Source organism: Brassica napus, chromosome C3 (assembly GCF_020379485.1).
Source record: "Brassica napus cultivar Da-Ae chromosome C3, Da-Ae, whole genome shotgun sequence".
Taxonomy (NCBI): Eukaryota; Viridiplantae; Streptophyta; class Magnoliopsida; order Brassicales; family Brassicaceae; genus Brassica; species Brassica napus.
The window spans coordinates 30,741,804-30,762,439 of NC_063446.1; the positions used below are offsets into that span (position 1 = coordinate 30,741,804).

A 20,636-nucleotide genomic window follows, 5' to 3' on the forward strand; every position below is an offset into this window, starting at 1 on the left:
GCAAAACATTTAAACCACGTGATCTTAACGTGATTTGGTGTCTTGCTCCAGTTCGGGTATTCCCCGTCGTAGTAACCCTTAATCGTCGCCGAAATGCTCCGGCTTGTTAGCCCCAAACCTGAAAAAAAACAATTTAACCGTTAGAAAATAAAAATTAATTAAATTTTAATGTAATAAAAATTAATAACTTACCAATATGTTCCTCGGGGTCTATCGGGGTCTAGAACATCCAAACCCTCCCGTCCAGGCTGGGCAAGCAAATCATCCACCGTATATCTCGCGAAGGGAGCATATGAAGGCACACGCAAATCCGGATGAACTGCACCTTCTGGAACAGGCTGAGGTGCAGCCACTGGAGGAGGAGGTGGAGGCATCTGCGGTGGAAGAGGAGGACTCGAAAAAACTCTCTGAGAAGTCTGAGAGTCTGGAACTGCATCGGAAGACGATGGACCGGAAGAAGATGTACCGGAACCATCGCCAAATAACTGGGCATAAGTAGGTGATGCTGGTTTCCTTCTAGGAGCCATCTAAAAAAAATTTAAATAAATTTAATCAATTATGACGACATATTAAAAAAATTGTTCCGTTACCTAACTAATCACCTAAACTATAGTATTCCATCATCTAACTAATCACCTAAACTAATTATCTAACTAATCACCTAAACTAATTACCTAACTTATTAATAACCTAAACTAACTTAAAAAAAATAAAAAAGGAGGAAAGAGAGTGTACCTTAGAGGGAGAGGAGAGGAGTTTGGGACGAATAAACGAGGAAGCCTCGTCTCGGCGTCTCAATATATAGAAAAGGATTCGTCGTAAACGCGACGTAATATTACGACGAAGTTACCAGACCCGCATTTTTTCACTTACGACGAAGTTACCAGGCCCGCGTTTTTTGATTTACGACGAAATTGCGTCGAAACGTCGGTTTACGACAAATTTACCAGGCCCGCGTTTACGACGAAGTTACCAGGCCCGCGTTTTTCCATTTACGACGAAATTACGTGGAATAGATAACCATTTACGACGAATTTACAATGCTTAACCCTAAACACCGAGAATGAAATCCCTAAACCCCAAAGTCACATATCATCTAACATCATATCTCTTCTCTACTACTTTGTGCTCTTTCTCCAACTTAAACTCTAAAACCCTAAAACTCCAAATAATTTTTTAAAAACTAAAGAAATACATATTATATAAAACAACATTTGTTACACATACATTAGGATGGTAAAAAAACAATATTTCTTTAAACATACGTTACAATAGAGAAATACAACATTTGTTACATATATTACATCACTCTAAATCGTTTTCGTTCTCATCAATATTACATCACTCTAAATCGTTTTCGTTCTCATCACTATCATTACAATCATCATCGTCGCTTCTCTCGAACTCGTCTTCACGTGCTTCATCTGTCGCATCTTCGGGAATATCTTCATATTGAAAGTTTTGCGTGTCGATCAAAAGGATTTCATCAGTTGGTTGTTCTGGTACCTCAACTTCATTGATAGCGTCTTCTTCTTGCAATGGCGGTTCTTCTCCAGCGACAATGCGTCCACGAGGTGTAATTTTGATAGCAGCTAACCAGTTTATCCCGGAAGTTCGAAGCCGAGGATAAGGAAGGAAGCTAACTTGCTCGGCTTGTGAAGCTAAAATGAAATGCTCAAATTTGTTGTATCTTCTCCCAAAATTGACATCCACAACACCAAATTTGTTATACCGAATCTCTCGGTTCACAACAGGATCGAACCATTCACATTTGAAGAGGACGCATTTTAGCTTCAATAACCCCAGAAATTCCACTTCAATAATCTCCTGCAAGATCCCGTAAAAGTCTGTTTCACCTTTCACACATATTCCGTAGTTACTCGTTGCCCGATGTCTCCCATACTAGTATGTGTGAAAGGTAAATCCTCGTGTGAAATACATAGGTGATGTGGTGACCTTTGCAACTGGACCTTGAACCAATTCGTGAAACCATACGGGATAATAAGGATCGTCATAATCAACATGCAAAAAGCAGTTATTCTTAATTAATATTGAAGTACCAAAACACTTACTTAATTAATCAATGTATGAGATATATTACGTACCTGTGATTTTAACCACTTGACAAAGTGCTTATCTTTACGTGTGTCCACATCAGTTGTAGATATTCCTGGTATTGCTTCTTCAACTTGAGATACAAACATGCTGCAAATTAAACAAATAATCAAGTCATACATGATTAACTTCAATTCATATAATTTACATTCACAAAAATATTTACCTTTCAAAGTAACGGGTCACTGCATCCTCGCAGTTGAGCAGAATATAAGTGTGGGCACTATGTTTATCCTCTTCACATGACCACCATACTTCTTTCGTTTTACCACCAAACCGTGCAATTTCGCAGAAAATGTCAGGAACACCATCAATTGGATATGATGTCGGTACTCCACCATCATCATATCTTCTAGGAACTCTTTTTCTCGTACGAACAGTTGGAGCAAAGTAGTATGATGTGAAGTTAGATGTTTCGGCTGTCAAACTCCCCGCAACTATTGAACCTTCCACCTTTGCAAGATTTCTTGCTTTCCCCTTCAAATGTTTCATCTGTCGCTCATACGGATACATCCATCCGTTGTGAACAGGTCCACGAAGTAATGCTTCATACGGTAGGCGGACAACTAGATGCTCCATGACGTCAAAAAATGAAGGAGGAAATATCTTCTCCAGGTTGCACAATATGATCGGAATGTTATGATGAAGTTGTTCGATGACTTCTTCCTTGAACGTACGTGTGCTAAGATCTCTGAAAAAAGCGCCGATGGCTGTATATTGCAAAAGTAATCAAATTAATAACATTTCATAACATATGTGTATATATTATTAAATTATAATTACCTGCAAGTGCTTCATGGACATTTGCTGGAAGGAGCTCGGCAAAAGCAAATGGAAGTAGTCGTTGCATAAACACATGACAATCATGACTCTTCATTCCGGAGAACTTTTGACCTCGTTCAACACATCTTGACAGATTTGAAACATAACCATCAGGAAACTTAACTTCTGATGCAACCCAGTCAAACAAGGTTGTTTTGGCTTCAGATGACAACCGGAAGATGGGAACATGAACGTTTCCATTGCTCTTGATATGTAACTCACTTCTTGAGCAAATATCAGGTAAGTCCATCCTTGACTTTTTGTTATCTTTTGTCTTCCCAGGGACGTTAAGTAATGTATTCATGATGTTCTCAAAAAAGTTCTTCTCAATATGCATGACATCCATATTGTGGCGTAAGAGAAGATCTTTCCAATAGGGTAGCTCCCAAAATATACTCTTCTATGCCAATTGTGAGACACACCATACCCATCAGGCATATTTCCAGGAACATGCCAATTTCCTCCAACTTTAACTGTTTTCTGAGCTCCATAATAATCAATGTCTGCTTCGATCTGCTGGCCGGTGAGATATGGAGGAGGACCGTCTCTGACAATTTTTTTGTGCCGAAACAATGTCTTATTTCTTCTGTACGGATGGGCAAGTGGAAGAAAGCGACGATGACAATCAAACCAACAACTCTTCCTACCATTCTTCAGTTGAAAAACATCTGTCGATCCAAGACAATATGGACAAGATAATCTTCCATGTGTTGTCCAGCCAGACAACATCCCATAAGCAGGGAAATCACTTTTCGTCCACAGCAGAACTGCTCGCATCGTAAAATTGTTTTTCAAGGAACAATCGTACGTCCTCACCCCTTCTGACCACAATTGCTTTAGCTCTTCTATCAACGGTTGAAGAAAAACATCAAGAGACCGTTTTGGATGCTTCGGCCCAGGGATTAATATGGTCAAAAATAGAAATTCTTGTTCCATGCACATATCCGGCGGTAAATTGTACGGCGTAAGAATGACTGGCCACAAAGAATATTGTCTACCAGACATTCCAAATGGACTAAATCCATCGGTGCATAACCCAAGATAGACATTCCGAATATTTGTAGCAAAATATGCGTGTACCTTGTTGAAATGTTTCCACGCTCTTGCGTCTGATGGATGTGCAACCTCACCATATCTATGGACATGTTTCGCATGCCACCTCATCGGCGCAGCAGTCCTCTCAGATTGATATAATCTTTTCAATTTGTCTATAATTGGTAGGTACCACATCCTTTGGTACGGTACCCTATTCCTCCCACGGCCTTGCGGTTTGAATCGTGGTTTTTTGCAGAATCGACACTCTTATAACTTGTCATCTTCTTTCCAGTAGATCATGCAGTTGTCGATGCAAACATCAATCATCTCCGAAGGCAACCCAAGACTATAAACCAATTTCTGAATCTCATAATAAGATTCAGCAGACACGTTGTCTTCTGGCAAATACTCTTTAAACAACTCCGCCCATGCATCCATGCAATTCTCAGTTAAATTATGATCTATTTTAATATTCATCATCCTAGCTGCTAGAGAAAATTTAGAGAGACCTTCTCTACAACCAGTGTAGATTGGTTGATTTGCAGCATCTAGCATTTCATAAAACCTTTTTGCATCCAAATTAGGTTCTTCTACATTTCCAGTTCCATCAGCTATTGTTGTAGTTGTTTCTAAAAATGCATCACTAATCATATCTTGAACCCTATCATGATCTACCATCTGCTCATGATTTTGATGATAATTATATTCATTATGCAAATGATTCGGTTCTTCACTATGATGACAATCCTCTAAATTATTATTACTGCTACTAGCTTCATTTCCCCCATAACCCTCTCCATGTTGATACCAAATGTAGTACTGTGGTGTAAATCCTTTGTTTACTAAATGCTTCCATACAGTTACACTACGTGCAAATTTTGAATTCTTGCATTTCCGACAGGGGCAGAACTTCTTACCGCTTTCTTGTGTGATCGGTGTACATCCCGCCTGGTGCATGAATGTCTCTAGTCCGCTCAGAAATGCGTTCGTCACCCTCCCGTCGGAATCTTTGTGCAAATACATCCAACTCCGTAACTCGTAAATACTACCGCCACCGGCCATATTTTTCTTAGATTTTTTTTTGAAATCTTTTTTTTTCTGATTTTTTCGGATTTTTTTTTCCGTTCGTGTGTTGTGAGGAAGATAGTTGTGGGAAATGACATATATATAGAGAAATTTTCGAGTTGGGTAGTTGAAATATAACAACGATTTTACAAGGAATATTTTACATGGATTTTACATGGTTTTAACATAATATTTACAACGACTTTACGACGAAATTAGGTAAGTTAAAGTACATTGAATACACGTTTTCACCTAAATATAATGGTAACATGTTTCGTTGTAATGTCGATGTAATGATTACGACGTATTTCTCATTCCATGTACATTCGTCGTAAACTTACATGGATTTTACGACGAACACTATTCGTCGTAAATGTTCGTTGTTATAGGCACGTTTTCTTGTAGTGTCTAGTAGCATATCTTAACCTGCGCAAATGTTATGATTAATTGATTATTATGTTAATAATACATTATTACATAATATTTTATATCTATAAAAAATAATTAATATGTAAAAGTTATATATAGGTCAGCTAGTGGTAGAGTTCATATCAAGATTGATGACGTATACCTTCGGATATTCAATATTAGTTCTGATTTGTTGGTAGATATTAAAAAGGTCTTCTCTCTTCAAATTTCATGCTTATTGTTCTTTGGTTTAAAACGTGAAAATATCTAACATTGACATAATCTACAATTCTTTTATAGACCAAGAAGAAATCAGGCTCTACCGGACCGCTAGGTAAGGACCGGTATCGAGGTTAGTGCCTGAGAGAGAAACCGCTGTGAATTAGAATTGCTTTTCACCGAGCCTTTTTTATCAATGTAAACACAACATTATTTATATCATAGAAGTGATAGGGACAACAATAGTGACACCTCTCCCCGGACATTCTTCCTAACTTTATCATTTGGGCTCACTTCTCATTCAAATCACTATTTAACAAAAAGTAATTAGATACCAATCTCTGTGACAAAAAAAATAAATTAGATACCAATCTTGAATTAATCGTCAGCTATATTTACTAAATTAGATTAATTTTATGCTCTTTTTGAAAATGCGGCCGCGTAACCGATTAATAGGCCGCATCGGCATTAATCGGAGCATAGTCGTGGCGAGTTGGAGCAAATCGGAGCTTCAAAGTGGAGAACCAAGTTATTATATATACATATGTATCATATTTATTAGTCAAAAAGCCGCTGCTAAAAACATTTCCAAAGACCAGAATATTCTAATAATTTTTAATAATACAATATTGTTATTTTAATATAATTTATTTATGTTTTAAATTTAATTAGAAAATAAAATTGAAATCAGTTATAAGAAAACGCATAGCAAAAAAGCATTTCAAAAATTCTAAAAAATAAGTTTCTTATCTCTCTTTTCTTTTCTTAAAAATTATAAATCTAACTCACTTAAATATTATTACTAGAGATGATCTAAGCTTCAGAGTAAGTTAGACTAATTTCGGTTAAAATCTTGTATAGATCAATATTTCCATATGTATCTGAATATGCATCTATTGAAATTGATAAGCAATTTAAATATTTTAACTAACTTCACAAAATATTTGGAAAAAAAATGTTACACGTTCATGAGACGACAAACAAACTTCTAACATCTAGAGTAAAATATATAGAACTGGATTAATTGTTAATGATATTTTCAAGTTGCAAGAAAACATAACACTAGTGTTTTGATAGTTACATATTAAACTTTCTATATAATCAAATGTACGAGGTTGATCATCAATATGTGGACACAATTGGTAAGAGCATAAGACAGATCAACTTAAGTTGTTGTAAACGCATGATAGCAATACCTCATTTTTGCATCATATATGATATATATAATTCATACATGAATTAAGGAAAACATTTTACTGCCAAACAAAAGGGAAAAAGGATTGATGATAACAATACGAAGAGAGCATATAATGGAGAGACTTTTTGTTCTGCTTTTCTCGATCTGCCATGATTGATTATGATTCTTGAGACTAAGCTTACTTATTATACTTAATCGAATAGTCTTAAAGAGAAAGGGACGTTGTTTCTTTAACATTAATTATTTGACTTTATGCGTTTGATTATCACATAATGATTAACCTATAAAATTATTAAAAAGCATATATAGTTCGCCTACGTTTAGAGAGATATGTATAGCTTTTTACCAAAAAGAATGAAATACATCTCTTCGTCTCTTCGATCGGTTGGTTCATAAGAAAAAGAAAAGTTTTACTTGCCGCTTCCGTTTGTTTCACGGCGCGCTCATCCTTCTGATGCAAGGAAATGCTTTGGGCCAGAAAAAACATTTCATAATTTGATTCCACCAGAATCTCTGGTTTCATTAGACCAGCGCCTTATCTATTGGGCCTTAGAACCATATGACAATGAACCAAATGGGCCTTAAAAGTAACACACGGAAAAAGGAAGTAATAAAACTACGATCATATCCTCGTAGTCCTGATTACTAACCGTCGATCCCAAATCTAATCCAACGGTAAAAACTATCAATCCGCGTGATTGCTTTCTATTGGATAATAATCACTCATACGTCTCTCTACCCCGCATTATATATATCCCAGAGAGCATCGCATCGACTGCACATATCTTCGTACGCTTCCTCCTCAAATTCGCTTTTAATTGTTTTCACTGAGTCAATGGCGGGTCGTGGTAAAACTCTCGGATCTGGTGTTGCCAAGAAGGCGACGTCGAGAAGCAGCAAGGCCGGTCTCCAGTTCCCCGTCGGTCGTATCGCCCGGTTCCTGAAAAACGGCAAGTACGCCGAACGCGTCGGCGCCGGAGCTCCGGTTTACCTCGCCGCCGTTCTCGAGTACCTCGCCGCGGAGGTAATTGCTCGATTCTTTAGATCTGGTAGCTCAATTTCGTAAAACCCTAAATCGACAGTTTCGCTAATCCCGGTTTAGTTATCTGAAATTGTGATTCAATTTAGTTAAACCGTGATTTAGTAAACCGGTTTGGTTTTGTTGAATTTTTTGGATCTGTGTAGGTTCTCGAATTGGCTGGAAACGCGGCGAGGGACAACAAGAAGACGAGAATCGTGCCACGTCATATCCAGTTGGCGGTGAGGAACGACGAGGAGCTGAGCAAGTTGCTTGGGGATGTGACGATTGCTAACGGAGGTGTGATGCCCAACATTCACAACCTTCTTCTCCCTAAGAAGGCTGGTGGTGCTTCCAAGCCTTCCGGTGACGACGAGTAGATTCGGTTTTTGTGTTTGTGGCTTATGAATGTGTAGCGTAGGTTTAGATTAGGTCTTTTATGTTCCCTTTAGACTACGGTGCGGTGTCCTTTTGTGTTAAAATGAAATCATGTGAACTTAATATATGAAATGGTGTGAGGAATTAAAGAAGCTAAATTTCTCGATTCTATAGGAATGTTTTAAGGGACTCGATCACACTGTTTGAAAGACTTCAATTACACGTCCTTTCTGTATTAATCTATGATTTTGGATATTTAAAAATTGATTGTTAAGAAACTCTAGAGTGGATCATACATCTCTAGAAGAGAGATGTGATATACAACCTAGCTCTAAGTATTCTTGTTTGAAAGAACATGTAAATGGACTAATCATTAATCTGAACATAAATAGCCCACCAGTTTATAAAGTCGCGAGTATGGAGATTCTATGAGATCAACTTTTCTCAAGTGACCACTCTCCCTATTAATTTATGCATTCTAACATCCGTCACGTTTATCAAATAACCACACTTCTCTTCGTCAATCAAGAAATTTCCAAACATCAAACCAGGAGCGATTTACAAGTTGGCAAAAGAAACTGAAAGCTTGAGTCAGAGTTAGGCATATGTTCCGATCACCATTTTACCAAATTTATGGTTGGGACCTGGCTGTTCCAGTTATGCCCAACCCCGCATTAGATATATCACTTCCACCTTTTGAACTATCTTTCTACTTTCACCTAAACATAAAGCCGGGCATGAGAATTATAACGCCCTGACCGTCCACGGCTAATGGGTGCTCATTCACTTGGGCTCCATTAATTTTTTCGAAAGCTCTGAATCATTGTTTACTGATCCTCCAATCACCACCCGACATTTTCCTGTGCTTTGGCCTCACTTGCACGGTATCGTGAAACACTTCCCGATAGGTTACCCATCCTTTCACTACTGCAGTCCAAACACGCTTAACTTTGAAATTCTAAACGGATGTGTGCCGGAAAAGGTAAGTCAACTTTGATGACATAGGTAGTCAAATCAACTCTCTCAAGCCTTTCCATATATCACATCTCGGCATGCAAGTCGTTTCTATTGTAACTCGAGTATCGTAAAATCTACAAAGAACAAAGAGTAGACTCCATTTTGTTCTTTCAAAACTATTTTTCTTTCTTTCAAAAGCTCTTGTAATGGTATAAAGAAATGGCAAACGAAATAAAATCCTCACCCATACAAGAACCCCCCAATGTTAAAGTCATACGGGCACACCAATATCACAGTCAACTCACCCCAAAACTTGATTGTCAAATTTCCCTTTGATTTTCTAGTTCTCCATCTAGTCGTTTTTTCCCCGTTCTAATTTGAGTATTAGAAAATCTACTAAGAACAAATATCATTTTAATAGGTTAACTTTTCATGAGCGTTTTCCAATAGTAAAAAACTAAAAAATTATCAATCGAAAAAAATTCCTCGCCTTTGACCAGAATGTCCAATGTTAGGGTCACCCATACTCACCAAAATGCCACTCTCCCCTTTTCCTTCCAACCCGAAAATGAACTGACCGAATATTGATCGTTAATCCATCCAAAGAACAAATTCAATAGCTTATAAGTTGTTGCTTTATTAGAATTTGAAAAAGACTTTTGTATCAATTCTATGAATCTCACTCTTAAGTAATTTTAATAAGTTTTTTTTTGTAATTAACAAAGATGAATCGTAAATAAACTCCTCACTAATTGTTTTAAAATATAATCTATTAATTTAAAATCTATTAATGTCGATCATCCTTCATTTAAAATATTGTCTGATGTGGATGAAAACTTTTGAATGAAAAATGTTGTTTTGACTAGAATAAAAAAATTAATCTTTTAATAATAAACCCCCTAACTAAATATATATAATAAGAAAACCCTCAGTTATATTTTTTAACAATTAAACTCCTAAACTTAAAATATCCGATCTAAACTAGGGTTCTTCGTTTGTTGATAAAGCAACTCAAATTCTTGTAAGTCGGATATATAAGCAAATATGGTAAATTGAAATTTTATTATTTTTATTTGTGGCGAATATAATACCCTATAATTTTGGAAACCAGTTTATGCTAATTTGGATGGCTTCATTAACCCAACCCCAATCTATGGCCAGAACAACATCAATTGTTAACATCACCGATCCACAATCTCAGCTAGACACAATTAAAATATCTTTAATATAATATCTAGGAAGTTTAGTGTTGAACTTTAACGACTGTATTAAAAATAACAACAAAACATAATTCTGAAGAAATTTTTGAAGATCTGAAACAATTTCAGGGCCAAATCATTTAACTGACTTGATGAAGCACATCTTCTTGGTTGTAGGAAGCGCTTAGATTTGGAATAAAATTGCTGTTGTTTGTTGCTGAATTGTGTTTCATTGCTGGACTTTGTTTGACAAGCTTTGAACTATTGTGATGCTCAGGGTTTTTTTAATTTTTTTTGCGGCTCTAAGTATCGGTTTGGCTCTCGAGCAAACTGGATTGCAGGCTTCATCTTGTAATCAAACCATCATTATTTGTTTAATGCCATTTACATTCTTAGCAAAAAAAATCTTTAGTCAAAACACATCTTTTCATTTAATTGTTTTTATTCACATTTGACGGCACTGCAAACATAAAGAATTAAAATTAACAAATTATAAGTTGAAAGGTTTATTAACTAAAAATAATTGAGGGGTTCTCTATCATTCATATTTAGTTGAAATATTTTATTTCTAAAACATGTAATTATACCTTTATTCAAAACACAACATTTTCACTTAACAGTTTCCATCCATATTTGACAATATTTTAGAGGAGGGGAATTGGCACTAACAGATTTTAAATTAAGAACTTTATTCGTTAAAAAGATTACTGAAGGTTTTTTACGATGTATATTAGTTGAGAGGATTTATTATTAGAAACCTTTTTTAGTAAAAATGTAAGGATATTAATGATAGACAAAAAAAATAATAATTTAGTGTATTTAAAAATAAATTTGATAGAAAGCTCCAAAATATTTTAAAAGTAAATAATGTTATTTTGTGATAAGGAATGAATGATTAATTCAATTCCGTTTGAGAATAATCTTATCATATCTATAAATCAATCCATTTTCCCCATCAAAGTAGCTATAAAGTTTGTTTTTATTATATAATCTTATGACTTTTCAGACTCTTTGATTTGGAAAGCTAATTTGATAGGTCTAATTGGATTGATTCATTCAATTACAATGGGCTGGTTAGATTCTACTGAAGGACGAGAAGATGATATAGTGACAAAAATCAGTAATTGTCGCTACGAAATTGCTAAATGGTGGAAAAATAATCTATCTTATGGAAAGAAATAAAATAAATGATTTACAGAAAGCTCTCGAAGAGGTACAAACAGATAACACTTGGTCTCACGATGATATATTGGGGGTATCTAGGAAGTTACAAGATGTATGTAAGGATGAAGAGGATTATTGGCATCAGAAAAGTATGAATATGTGGTATTTTTCTCGGGATCTTAACACAAAATTCTATCATGCTTTAACTAATAAACGACGGGTTCGTAATAGGATCGTCGGGCTACATGATGCTGCGGGAAATTGGATTACAGAGGATAATGGTGTGGAAAAAGTGGCAATAGACTATTTCGAAGATTTATTTAGTACCACTTCACCATCAGAGTTTGATAGTTTCCTCACAGAGGTAACACCGAGTATCACTCCTCAGATGAATCAACAATTGTTAAGGATATCGACCGAGGACGAGGTTGGAGAGGCTTTATTGATGATGCATCCAGAGAAAGCACAAGGACCGGATGGCATGACAGCTCTTTTTTTCAATATTATTGGCATATTGTTGAGAAGGACTTGGTAGAAACGGTGAATAATGTTTTGGTTTCCGGAGAAATGGATTCAAGGTTAAATATTACTAATATCTGTGTGATTCCAAAGACGGAGATGCCTACAAGGATGACAAAGCTGAGGCCAATTAGTCTATGTAATGTAGGGTATAAAATTATATCGAAGGTTTTGTGTCAGCGATTGAAATTATGCCTCCCTTCCCTCATATCAGAAACTCAATCGGTGTTTGTACCAGGAATGTTGATTTCTGATAATATTCTTATAGCCAAAGGAAATGATTCATGGATTACGATCTGATAAAACATGTCAAGGAAAGTATATGACAATTAAAACGAATATGAATACAGTGTATGATAGGGTGGAGTGAGATTTTATCAAGGCTTTACTACAAAAGATAAGTTTTGATCTCTATCGAAAACGCGGGCGTCTAGCTGAAACCTCGGCCGCCTAGGCGCATGAGTACCGTGGCGAGTAGGACCAAATCGGGTCACCTAATCGGACCACAATAAACCGGCTGCGTAAGTTAATTAATCGGGGTTTTAACGATTTTTTTAACCGATTTTTTTCGACTAATTTTAACACTTTTGACAGGTATTGGGCTTTTGTGGAAGCTATAGATAATTTGACACGTTCCTTCTTGTTTTGCTTTCCGATGAGTTAAAGCTCTTGTTTTTTAACTTCACACAACTTTTTCTTATTTTAATCTTTATTTATTGTTGGATTTTTCTATACAAAATAAATTGATAATATCTGCTACAAACTGTACTCTCTTTTCTTGTACGTGATATAAACATTTTGATAAATCTTAGATATGTGATTCTAATGACTACGTATTTCTACAATAGGTTCGACGGTGAAATCATTTTGATTTATGGATTTGAATATTTAAAATTGTATCATATAAATATATATGTATATGTATACTAGCATGGGATTTAGTTAATTTAAATGTTAATTTGAATTTCAATATACATAAATTATCACAATATAATATATATATATATTTACATATTATATTTAATTTTAAATATTAAATTAAATAAAATCATTAAAAATTAGGCCCCGCGTACTCCCCGATTAATCTCCGATTTTTTGTCAAGGCGCAAGGTCCGGATCGAACGCCCGACTAGCGGCTAGCGCAATTCCGAACAGGGGTTAAATTGATGATGAAGTGCATATCATCGGTTCAATATCGGATTTTATTAAATGGTCAACCATGTAGTCTCATTGTTCCACATAGGAGTTTACGTCAAGGGGATCCTTTATCCCTTTATTTATTTATTTATCTGTGTATTGAGGTTTTAATTGCAAATATTAAGAAGGCGGAGGAAGGGAAACAACTAACGGGAATGAAGGTAGCAAGAGCATGTTCATCGATATCTTATTTGCCTTTTGTGGACAATAGTCTCTTCTTTTGTAAAGCTCAAAAAGAAGAATATCAAACCATTCTCATGACTTTAAAGGAATATGAGGTAGTATCATGTCAACTCATTAATTTTGATAATTCTTCGATTCAATTTGAGCGCGAGATTGAGGAATTAGCCAGACAGGAGTTACAAGACATTTTGGAAATCCAGAATTTTGGAGGAATGAGATCTTACCTAGGTTTACCAGAAAATCTTAGGGGCTCCAAGATACAAGTTTTTAGCTTTGTGCAGGATAGACTAAATAATAGGGTCAACAGTTTGACTTTTAGGTTTTTCACATAAAGAAGAAAGGAAGTGATCATTAAATCAGTGGTTACGGCATTACCAAATCATGTGATGTCTTGCTATACCTAAGGCAATCGCAAAAAAAAAAACTGACGAGCGCGGTAGCACAATTCTGGTGGAGTCTAGGGGGAAGTACAAAAGGCATGCACTAGAAATCATAAGATAAAATATGTATAAATAAGGATGAAGAAAGGCTGGGGTTCAAAGACATAACTGATTTTAATACAACAATGCTTGGTAAACAGTTATGACACCTGATAGAAAAGCCAAACACTTTATTTTCTCAAGTTGTCAAAGGTCGGTATTGCAGAAATGCCTCACCCCTGGAACCGATTTGTTCGTATTCTCCGTCATATGGCTGGCGGAATATCGTATCTGCTAGATCTCTGGTAATCAAAGGACTATTCAAAAATGTGGGATCATGATCATCTATATTATTAAAAGAGAAGTACCAATTTGAAAATGTTTTTACTTCATTAATTAAACTCCCTATTTTTTTTGCTTATCTTTTTCAGTTGCATTTATGAAATATCCTAAAACGAATAAAACTGCCTAATTTATTACTTGTCTTTTCAGTTACATTAATGAAATATGCTTAAATGAATTTAAACTTTCTATTTTATTGTTTGTCTTTTTCAGTTCCTTAATGGAATATCCTTAAATAAATTTGGACATAATGTCATTTAATCAACCAAAAAAACTCATGTGTTATCCTTACGTGCATAATTTTAATAATGGAGATTTTTAAAAACGTGCATCATTAAAATGTTACCTAAAACATGCAACATTAATATATAACATGCATCAATAAAACTAGAATTTGACTCACATAATTGTACGGATATTATTTTCAGTTGATTAAATTTAAAAATAATTATTTATTCAAAAAATATTTAAGAATGTCTATGTTTTTAAAACTTATATGGTATTATTTTCTCATAACTCATTTGTCATTTGATAAATTGTTAGAAATTTTTTTTTAGCATAATATAACTCAATTGTCATTTGCTAAATTTATAGTTTTTATTTATATTTTTATTAATTAATTATAATATTTTCATTTTATATTTGAAAGATAAATGAATTTTCTTTCAAACAGTATTTTTGTAAATGTATTTTTTTAAAAAAATAATCAATTAAAATTGTTATTATCATTGAATATCATTATTTTTGACATAATTTGAGTTTTCGTTTACATCAAAACTTATCATATTTTAGGATAATTTTAATTTAAAATGTAATTTTTATATTTTTCAAACAAATTCTAAAAATATTTTGTTATAATTGTTAAAAAAATATTGAGTTGCATTTCAAATAAAAAGGTAAAGATATTAAAAATATTCTAATTAAAATATGTAAAATTTAATATAGTTTTAAGGAAATGGTCAAAATAATAAAAAATTACACATAAAATAATCATGATTTTTGTTAACTGGGCGGATCATTATTTAAATGATATCGCACACGAAAGAAAATTTTATGTTTTTAAAATTATCTAATTAACTCTATACTCCTTTTTTTTAATATGATATCACACATTCGTAAAAAAATAGATAGTTTAAGATGCAAAAAAAAATATTTACTTAATGAATATAATATGAACGAATATTACAAATACATCATTTAATAAAATAAATACTTAAAAACTGAAAATTCATATCTGCGCTGGCGCGCGGGTCAGGGTCTAGTTTATATCTTATGGAACGATTCATGGCTCTCAACCACTGGCCTGAGAACAACTAATAAAAAACCAACATAATTATTATCCAAACCTCACAGTGGATTCTCTCATTGATTCTACTTCGCGAACTTGGAACTCGCAGGCACTCCAGACTTTGGTAGACCCACGGGGTGTGAAAATCATAGAAATCATACCACTGGACAGAACCCATATGTTAGATAGAGATGAATGACATTTCACAAACAATGCAAAATATATATTTAAATCAGGATAGCAGGTAGAACGGGTTTACCCAGACAGGGAAAAACCACCATTAATGTTTGGATCTACAATTGATGCATTTAAGGCGTTCTGTTGGAAAATACGGTGCTCACCGAAGATAAAATATTTTCTATGGCAATTGGTGACATGGTGTATAGCAGTAGAAGAATCTGCAAGCGCGTGAGATACATGGGGATATATGTTGTGCAAGATGCGGAGCCGATGAGGAATCGATAAACCATATGTTTTTTGAATGTCTTCCAGTACTTCAGGTTTGGGCTCTCTCAAAGATACCATCAAATCCAACTACTTTCCCAACAAGCTCTCTCTTCACAAGTATGGATCATTTATTCTGGAGAGTTTTCTCGCAAATGGATAATCATCAATTTGCATGGATATTATGATACATTTGGAAATAAAGGAATAATAAAGTTTCTAGTAATCCGGATATTGACCCTAGGGATACACTTAAATTAACAGAAACAAAATCAATACTTTAGACTGAGGCACAAATATTTAATGAACATAAGAGAGTACCACATAGAGATTATGACTCTACCGTCAATTTCAAGAAGATGGTGTTTCACAGATGGTTTCTGGAAAGAAAACAATATTTTTTCCAGACAGGATTGGCTCAGTACTTTAGAAGGATTTGATGGGACGATGAGGGGGGGAAGAATGTTCGGGCTAGTCTCTCTCTCCTCTGCATGCGGAGATGGAAGCGCTACTCTGGGCAATAGAATGTATGAGAAACTTACGTCAAATTCAGGTTAGTTTTCAACGGATTGTTCTCAATTGGTGAAGATGGTTTCGGAACCAGAAGAATGACCAGCTTTTGCAAGTTATTTGGAAGATATTAAAGTCCTGAAAGAAAGTTTCTTTCGATCAGAGATTATCTATGTACCAATGACGCAAAATACGAAGACAGATAGCATAGTACACAGTGTCAGAAAGCAACCATCTTTTGTCGTTCAGATGGATCAAGATTTGTATAAGTTGATGACAAAAAAAAATTTTGGATTGCTTCATAGATTTGAAAAGTTACTTTTACAATGGATCATAAATCATTTTATACATTATATATTTTTCTTTTGAATTCTTTATCAATTTATATCTTTTCTATACATTTTAATTTGTTTTTGGTCGTCGCTCTTTCATCTCTTTTACATTTTTACTAAAACTATTTAGAGCAAGACAGGTAGAACTGATACAAAATCATATTTCTAATAAAGCAACGATTTAAATCTATTAAATTTGTTGTTCAGAATAAATATAGAGATCAATATTCAAAAGTTCATTTTGGATTAGAAATAAAAGCAGAAAGTATGTGATATTTTGTGAACGTGAATGACTCTTAACATAAATTCTTGTCAAATGTGAGGATTCTATTGTTTGACAAGAACTTTCCATATTAGAATCATTCAAGCTCACTAAAATGCCACAAATATTTCCTTTCCTTCGAGCCTAAAAGTAGTTTTAGTAAAAATATAAAATACATTAATGAGCGAAGACCACGTTATACTCGGTTGAACTCGGTCGCCAGATACTGTGGTTAATTCAAACAAAAAATTAATAAATTAAAATGTATATAAATATAGAGTTGAGAGAACTTTTTGAAAAAAATATATTTAAAGTTATAAAAAATATTTTGTTACAAGGAACGAAGGGATTAAGGTAAATTCTATTTGCGATAAAATCCTATCAGATTTATAAATCAATCCATTCCATCTCATCAAATTAACTAGAAAGTTTTTGTTAATATATATATAAGGGTGTAAAGTTCTGATGTTTTCTTCAGTCTTCTCATGTTAATTCCATGGCTGGTCTTAAAGAAGTTTACCGTTTTTTCTATATTTAACGTCTTTATTTCGAATTATTTTGTCATGTAGTAATAATGAACTGTCGATAATCACATTTCTCATGCCTTATTGTTGCTCTCTAAATACGTGCGTATATATGCATGTAACGCACATATATTTCTCTATGTGTATATATAATTACACCAAAGCAACACACGATCTCAACAAGATTAGTGGATCGATTACTTTCAGATCTGAGAAACTTAAGACTTAAACTTGTGGATCAATTTGCATAATCATCTCTGTAAGTGTTTGAACACACATCGTCCATGCCCATTTTCATGTGTTTATGCTTGTGCTTTTCTAAATTGTAAATTCATATGAATATTTTACTAACAATTAATGTATTTTATCGATTTTTTTTTTCTTCAAACTTTCTATAGAAAAAGAATGGAGAAGGAATTGGATTTAACACTGAGGTTGGGTCTGCCAAGTCCTGCTATTGAGACACATCTGAGCTTAGACACTCCTCCCACCACTAATCAGGTTTTATTTCATAAATAACTTCTTTTTTCTCACCATTATTGATTGATATGGGCATGCATAAATATGAATTAATTCTAGAGATCCATTGACACCAGACAATCACCATCTCTTCTATTGATTAACTTCATAACAATTGTGGAAAAATGCATGACTGATTTTTTTTTTCATGTTTATCTTTCTCAAAGGTTTTTTAGTTCAAATTAACTGAACCAATATTAAATTAATTAATCTCTGCCTAAGAAACGGTAACCCCACAACCACAAAGGAACAAAAATCCTTATCATCATCTTTTTTTACAGCTAATTAATTACTACTCCATTGAACAAATATTAAATTAATTACTTACCTTTATAACGGCGCTTCATATTGACAGTTATTGCATACAATTAAATGCTAATTAGTTAAAGTTTAAATTAAACCAAAACAGGGGATCAACATCGACGATGGCCGCCGAGACAACGACGCCGGTGGTGAGAATCACGAACGTCACATCGATGTCAATATGAGATATTACAATTTAGTCTTCAACCACTTCGCCGGCATCCGTGAGACCTTGAACTTCACTCCTTTTCCGATACAACCGTCTCCCTATTCTTCTCCGGCGCCGACGCCGGCGACTCCTACGAGGAGTGATTATGTTCTGATCGATGTCCCTGCTAGGAGAGCAGTTCGTAGCTCTTTGGCGACTGGAAACGCTCTGAACGCAAACGCGAAACAGCGTCGCGGCTGCGGCGGCTGTTGTGGTGGAAGGATTGGCTGGATGAGGAAATGTACGAACTTGAATTGCAACGCGATTGACACTCCTATGTGGCGGAGGGGTCCTCTTGGTCCCAAGGTAAGTTCATTAATTAGTTTCAGTAATTAATCAGCTTTTAATTAGTGATAAATGATTAATTACGCTGCTCAAACTTAAACTAAATGGATGTTGATTGGTAAACGTGTGTTCAGACTTTATGCAATGCTTGTGGGATAAAGTTCAGGAAGGAGGAAGAGAGGAGGTCCAAGAGGAGTTAATTGGTGATTTGGTGTTGTATTTGTATTTGATTAAAAATTAAAGAGAGAGAGAGAGAAGATGATTGTTATTTAGGAATGTCTATGTCTCTGATTAAGCTTTGTGAGAGGAAAGCTAAACTTTGGAGCTTAAAGAAAATTCTATTGAAATATCGTTATTTTAAAATATATAATTGTAATATCATAATAAATAAGTGTTAAAAAAATATATATATCTCCGTTCCACGAAGATAGATTTTTTAATATTTCACACATACTAAGAAAACACATTAAACTACCATAATAAATGTATCGTTTTCTGTAATTTTTAATTTTCAATAATTTTTAACCAATAATAATTCAATAAAGTCAATTAATTTTCTTGAAGTTTACAATTTTTTCATAAAAAACACAAAAAATACATCTTTGTGAAATAAACTTTTTTTCTAACAAGTTCATCATTAAGGAACGAAGGGAGTATAATGTTAAATGAATTTGCAGCTTTTTATCATACCACAAAAATATCATTTGAAAAATAACAGAATTTTCATAAAATATGAATGCTATATAACATATCGAAAGTATTAGCACACAAATTTACACAAAATATCATTGGGTTCATCTTCTTTATCAGGTTTCATTTTTATAATATATTACTTGTACATAAAGATAAATTCATTATTGGTCATAAGTCATTTTTTTCCAACGGTCATAAATCATTTTTAAATTTGGTATGTATGTTTTGTCCAAAAGAATTTGGTATACATATTAACTTAAATTTGGTATACTAACTAAGAAAATCATATTACTTTTTTGATATAAAGAAATTCAAAATTACTTTCTACAGATACATGATATTGCAGTGATTTTCCTTTTCTTCTCACTTCTAAAATGAAAGTTCAATTGGGTTTGTACGGTTAATATTACAATGATAAGATTTACATCATAAATTTTGGTAGATAAAAGTACAAAGTCCAAGTTTAAAGAAATGCCCCTTTTTAGTAAAAGTACAAAGTCATACTCATATTTATTTTACAGTTATAACACTATTTCTATTCGACTACATTTATTTCTATATATGTAACCCGGTTTTTTTAATAATATTTTTATTTGACTACATTTTTTTTCTATATACATTAACCGAAATTATTTCTTTGGGCAAAAAATAAATAAATTCGGGTTATGTATATAGAAATAAATGTATTCAAATAAAAATATAGTATTATAAGTTATAACTTATAACTGTGAAATGAATATGAGTATGACTTTTGACCAAAAAAAAAAGAGTATGACTTTGTACTTTTTACTAAAAAGAGGCATTTTTCTTTAAACCAATGCAGTGTAATTGTTTTTTTTTGTTTGCGTTCGAGTTGTTGCAGTTGCATATAGTATTTGCAAAACCACATTGGTATTGAGAGAAAATTGTTTTTTTTTATTTGGCGAATTCTTCAGTTAGAATATGATAATGAATTAAGAAACTTAATAGAAAAATAGTCTTAAAAAAAAGTAAATTCCAAAGTGAAAAATCTTCTAATCTTTTCGAACAA

At 33.8% G+C, this 20,636-nt stretch overlaps 2 protein-coding genes across 2 annotated transcripts; both read left to right on the forward strand.

Moving 5' to 3' along the window:
* Positions 1-7,611: 7,611 nt before the first annotated feature.
* Positions 7,612-8,427, forward strand: LOC106389349 (probable histone H2A.2). The gene is made up of 2 exons (XM_013829565.3): positions 7,612-7,886; positions 8,048-8,427. The coding sequence occupies exons 1-2, from the start codon at positions 7,698-7,700 to the stop codon at positions 8,258-8,260; spliced, it is 402 nt and encodes a 133-aa protein (XP_013685019.1). The 5' UTR covers positions 7,612-7,697; the 3' UTR covers positions 8,261-8,427.
* An 8,881-nt stretch (positions 8,428-17,308) lies between these two features.
* LOC106386734 (GATA transcription factor 29) lies at positions 17,309-19,322 on the forward strand. The gene is made up of 4 exons (XM_013826544.3): positions 17,309-17,857; positions 17,997-18,099; positions 18,527-18,934; positions 19,048-19,322. Exons 2-4 carry the CDS (start codon positions 18,004-18,006, stop codon positions 19,111-19,113), a joined length of 570 nt encoding a protein of 189 aa, XP_013681998.1. The 5' UTR covers positions 17,309-17,857; positions 17,997-18,003; the 3' UTR covers positions 19,114-19,322.
* Positions 19,323-20,636: the final 1,314 nt, after the last annotated feature.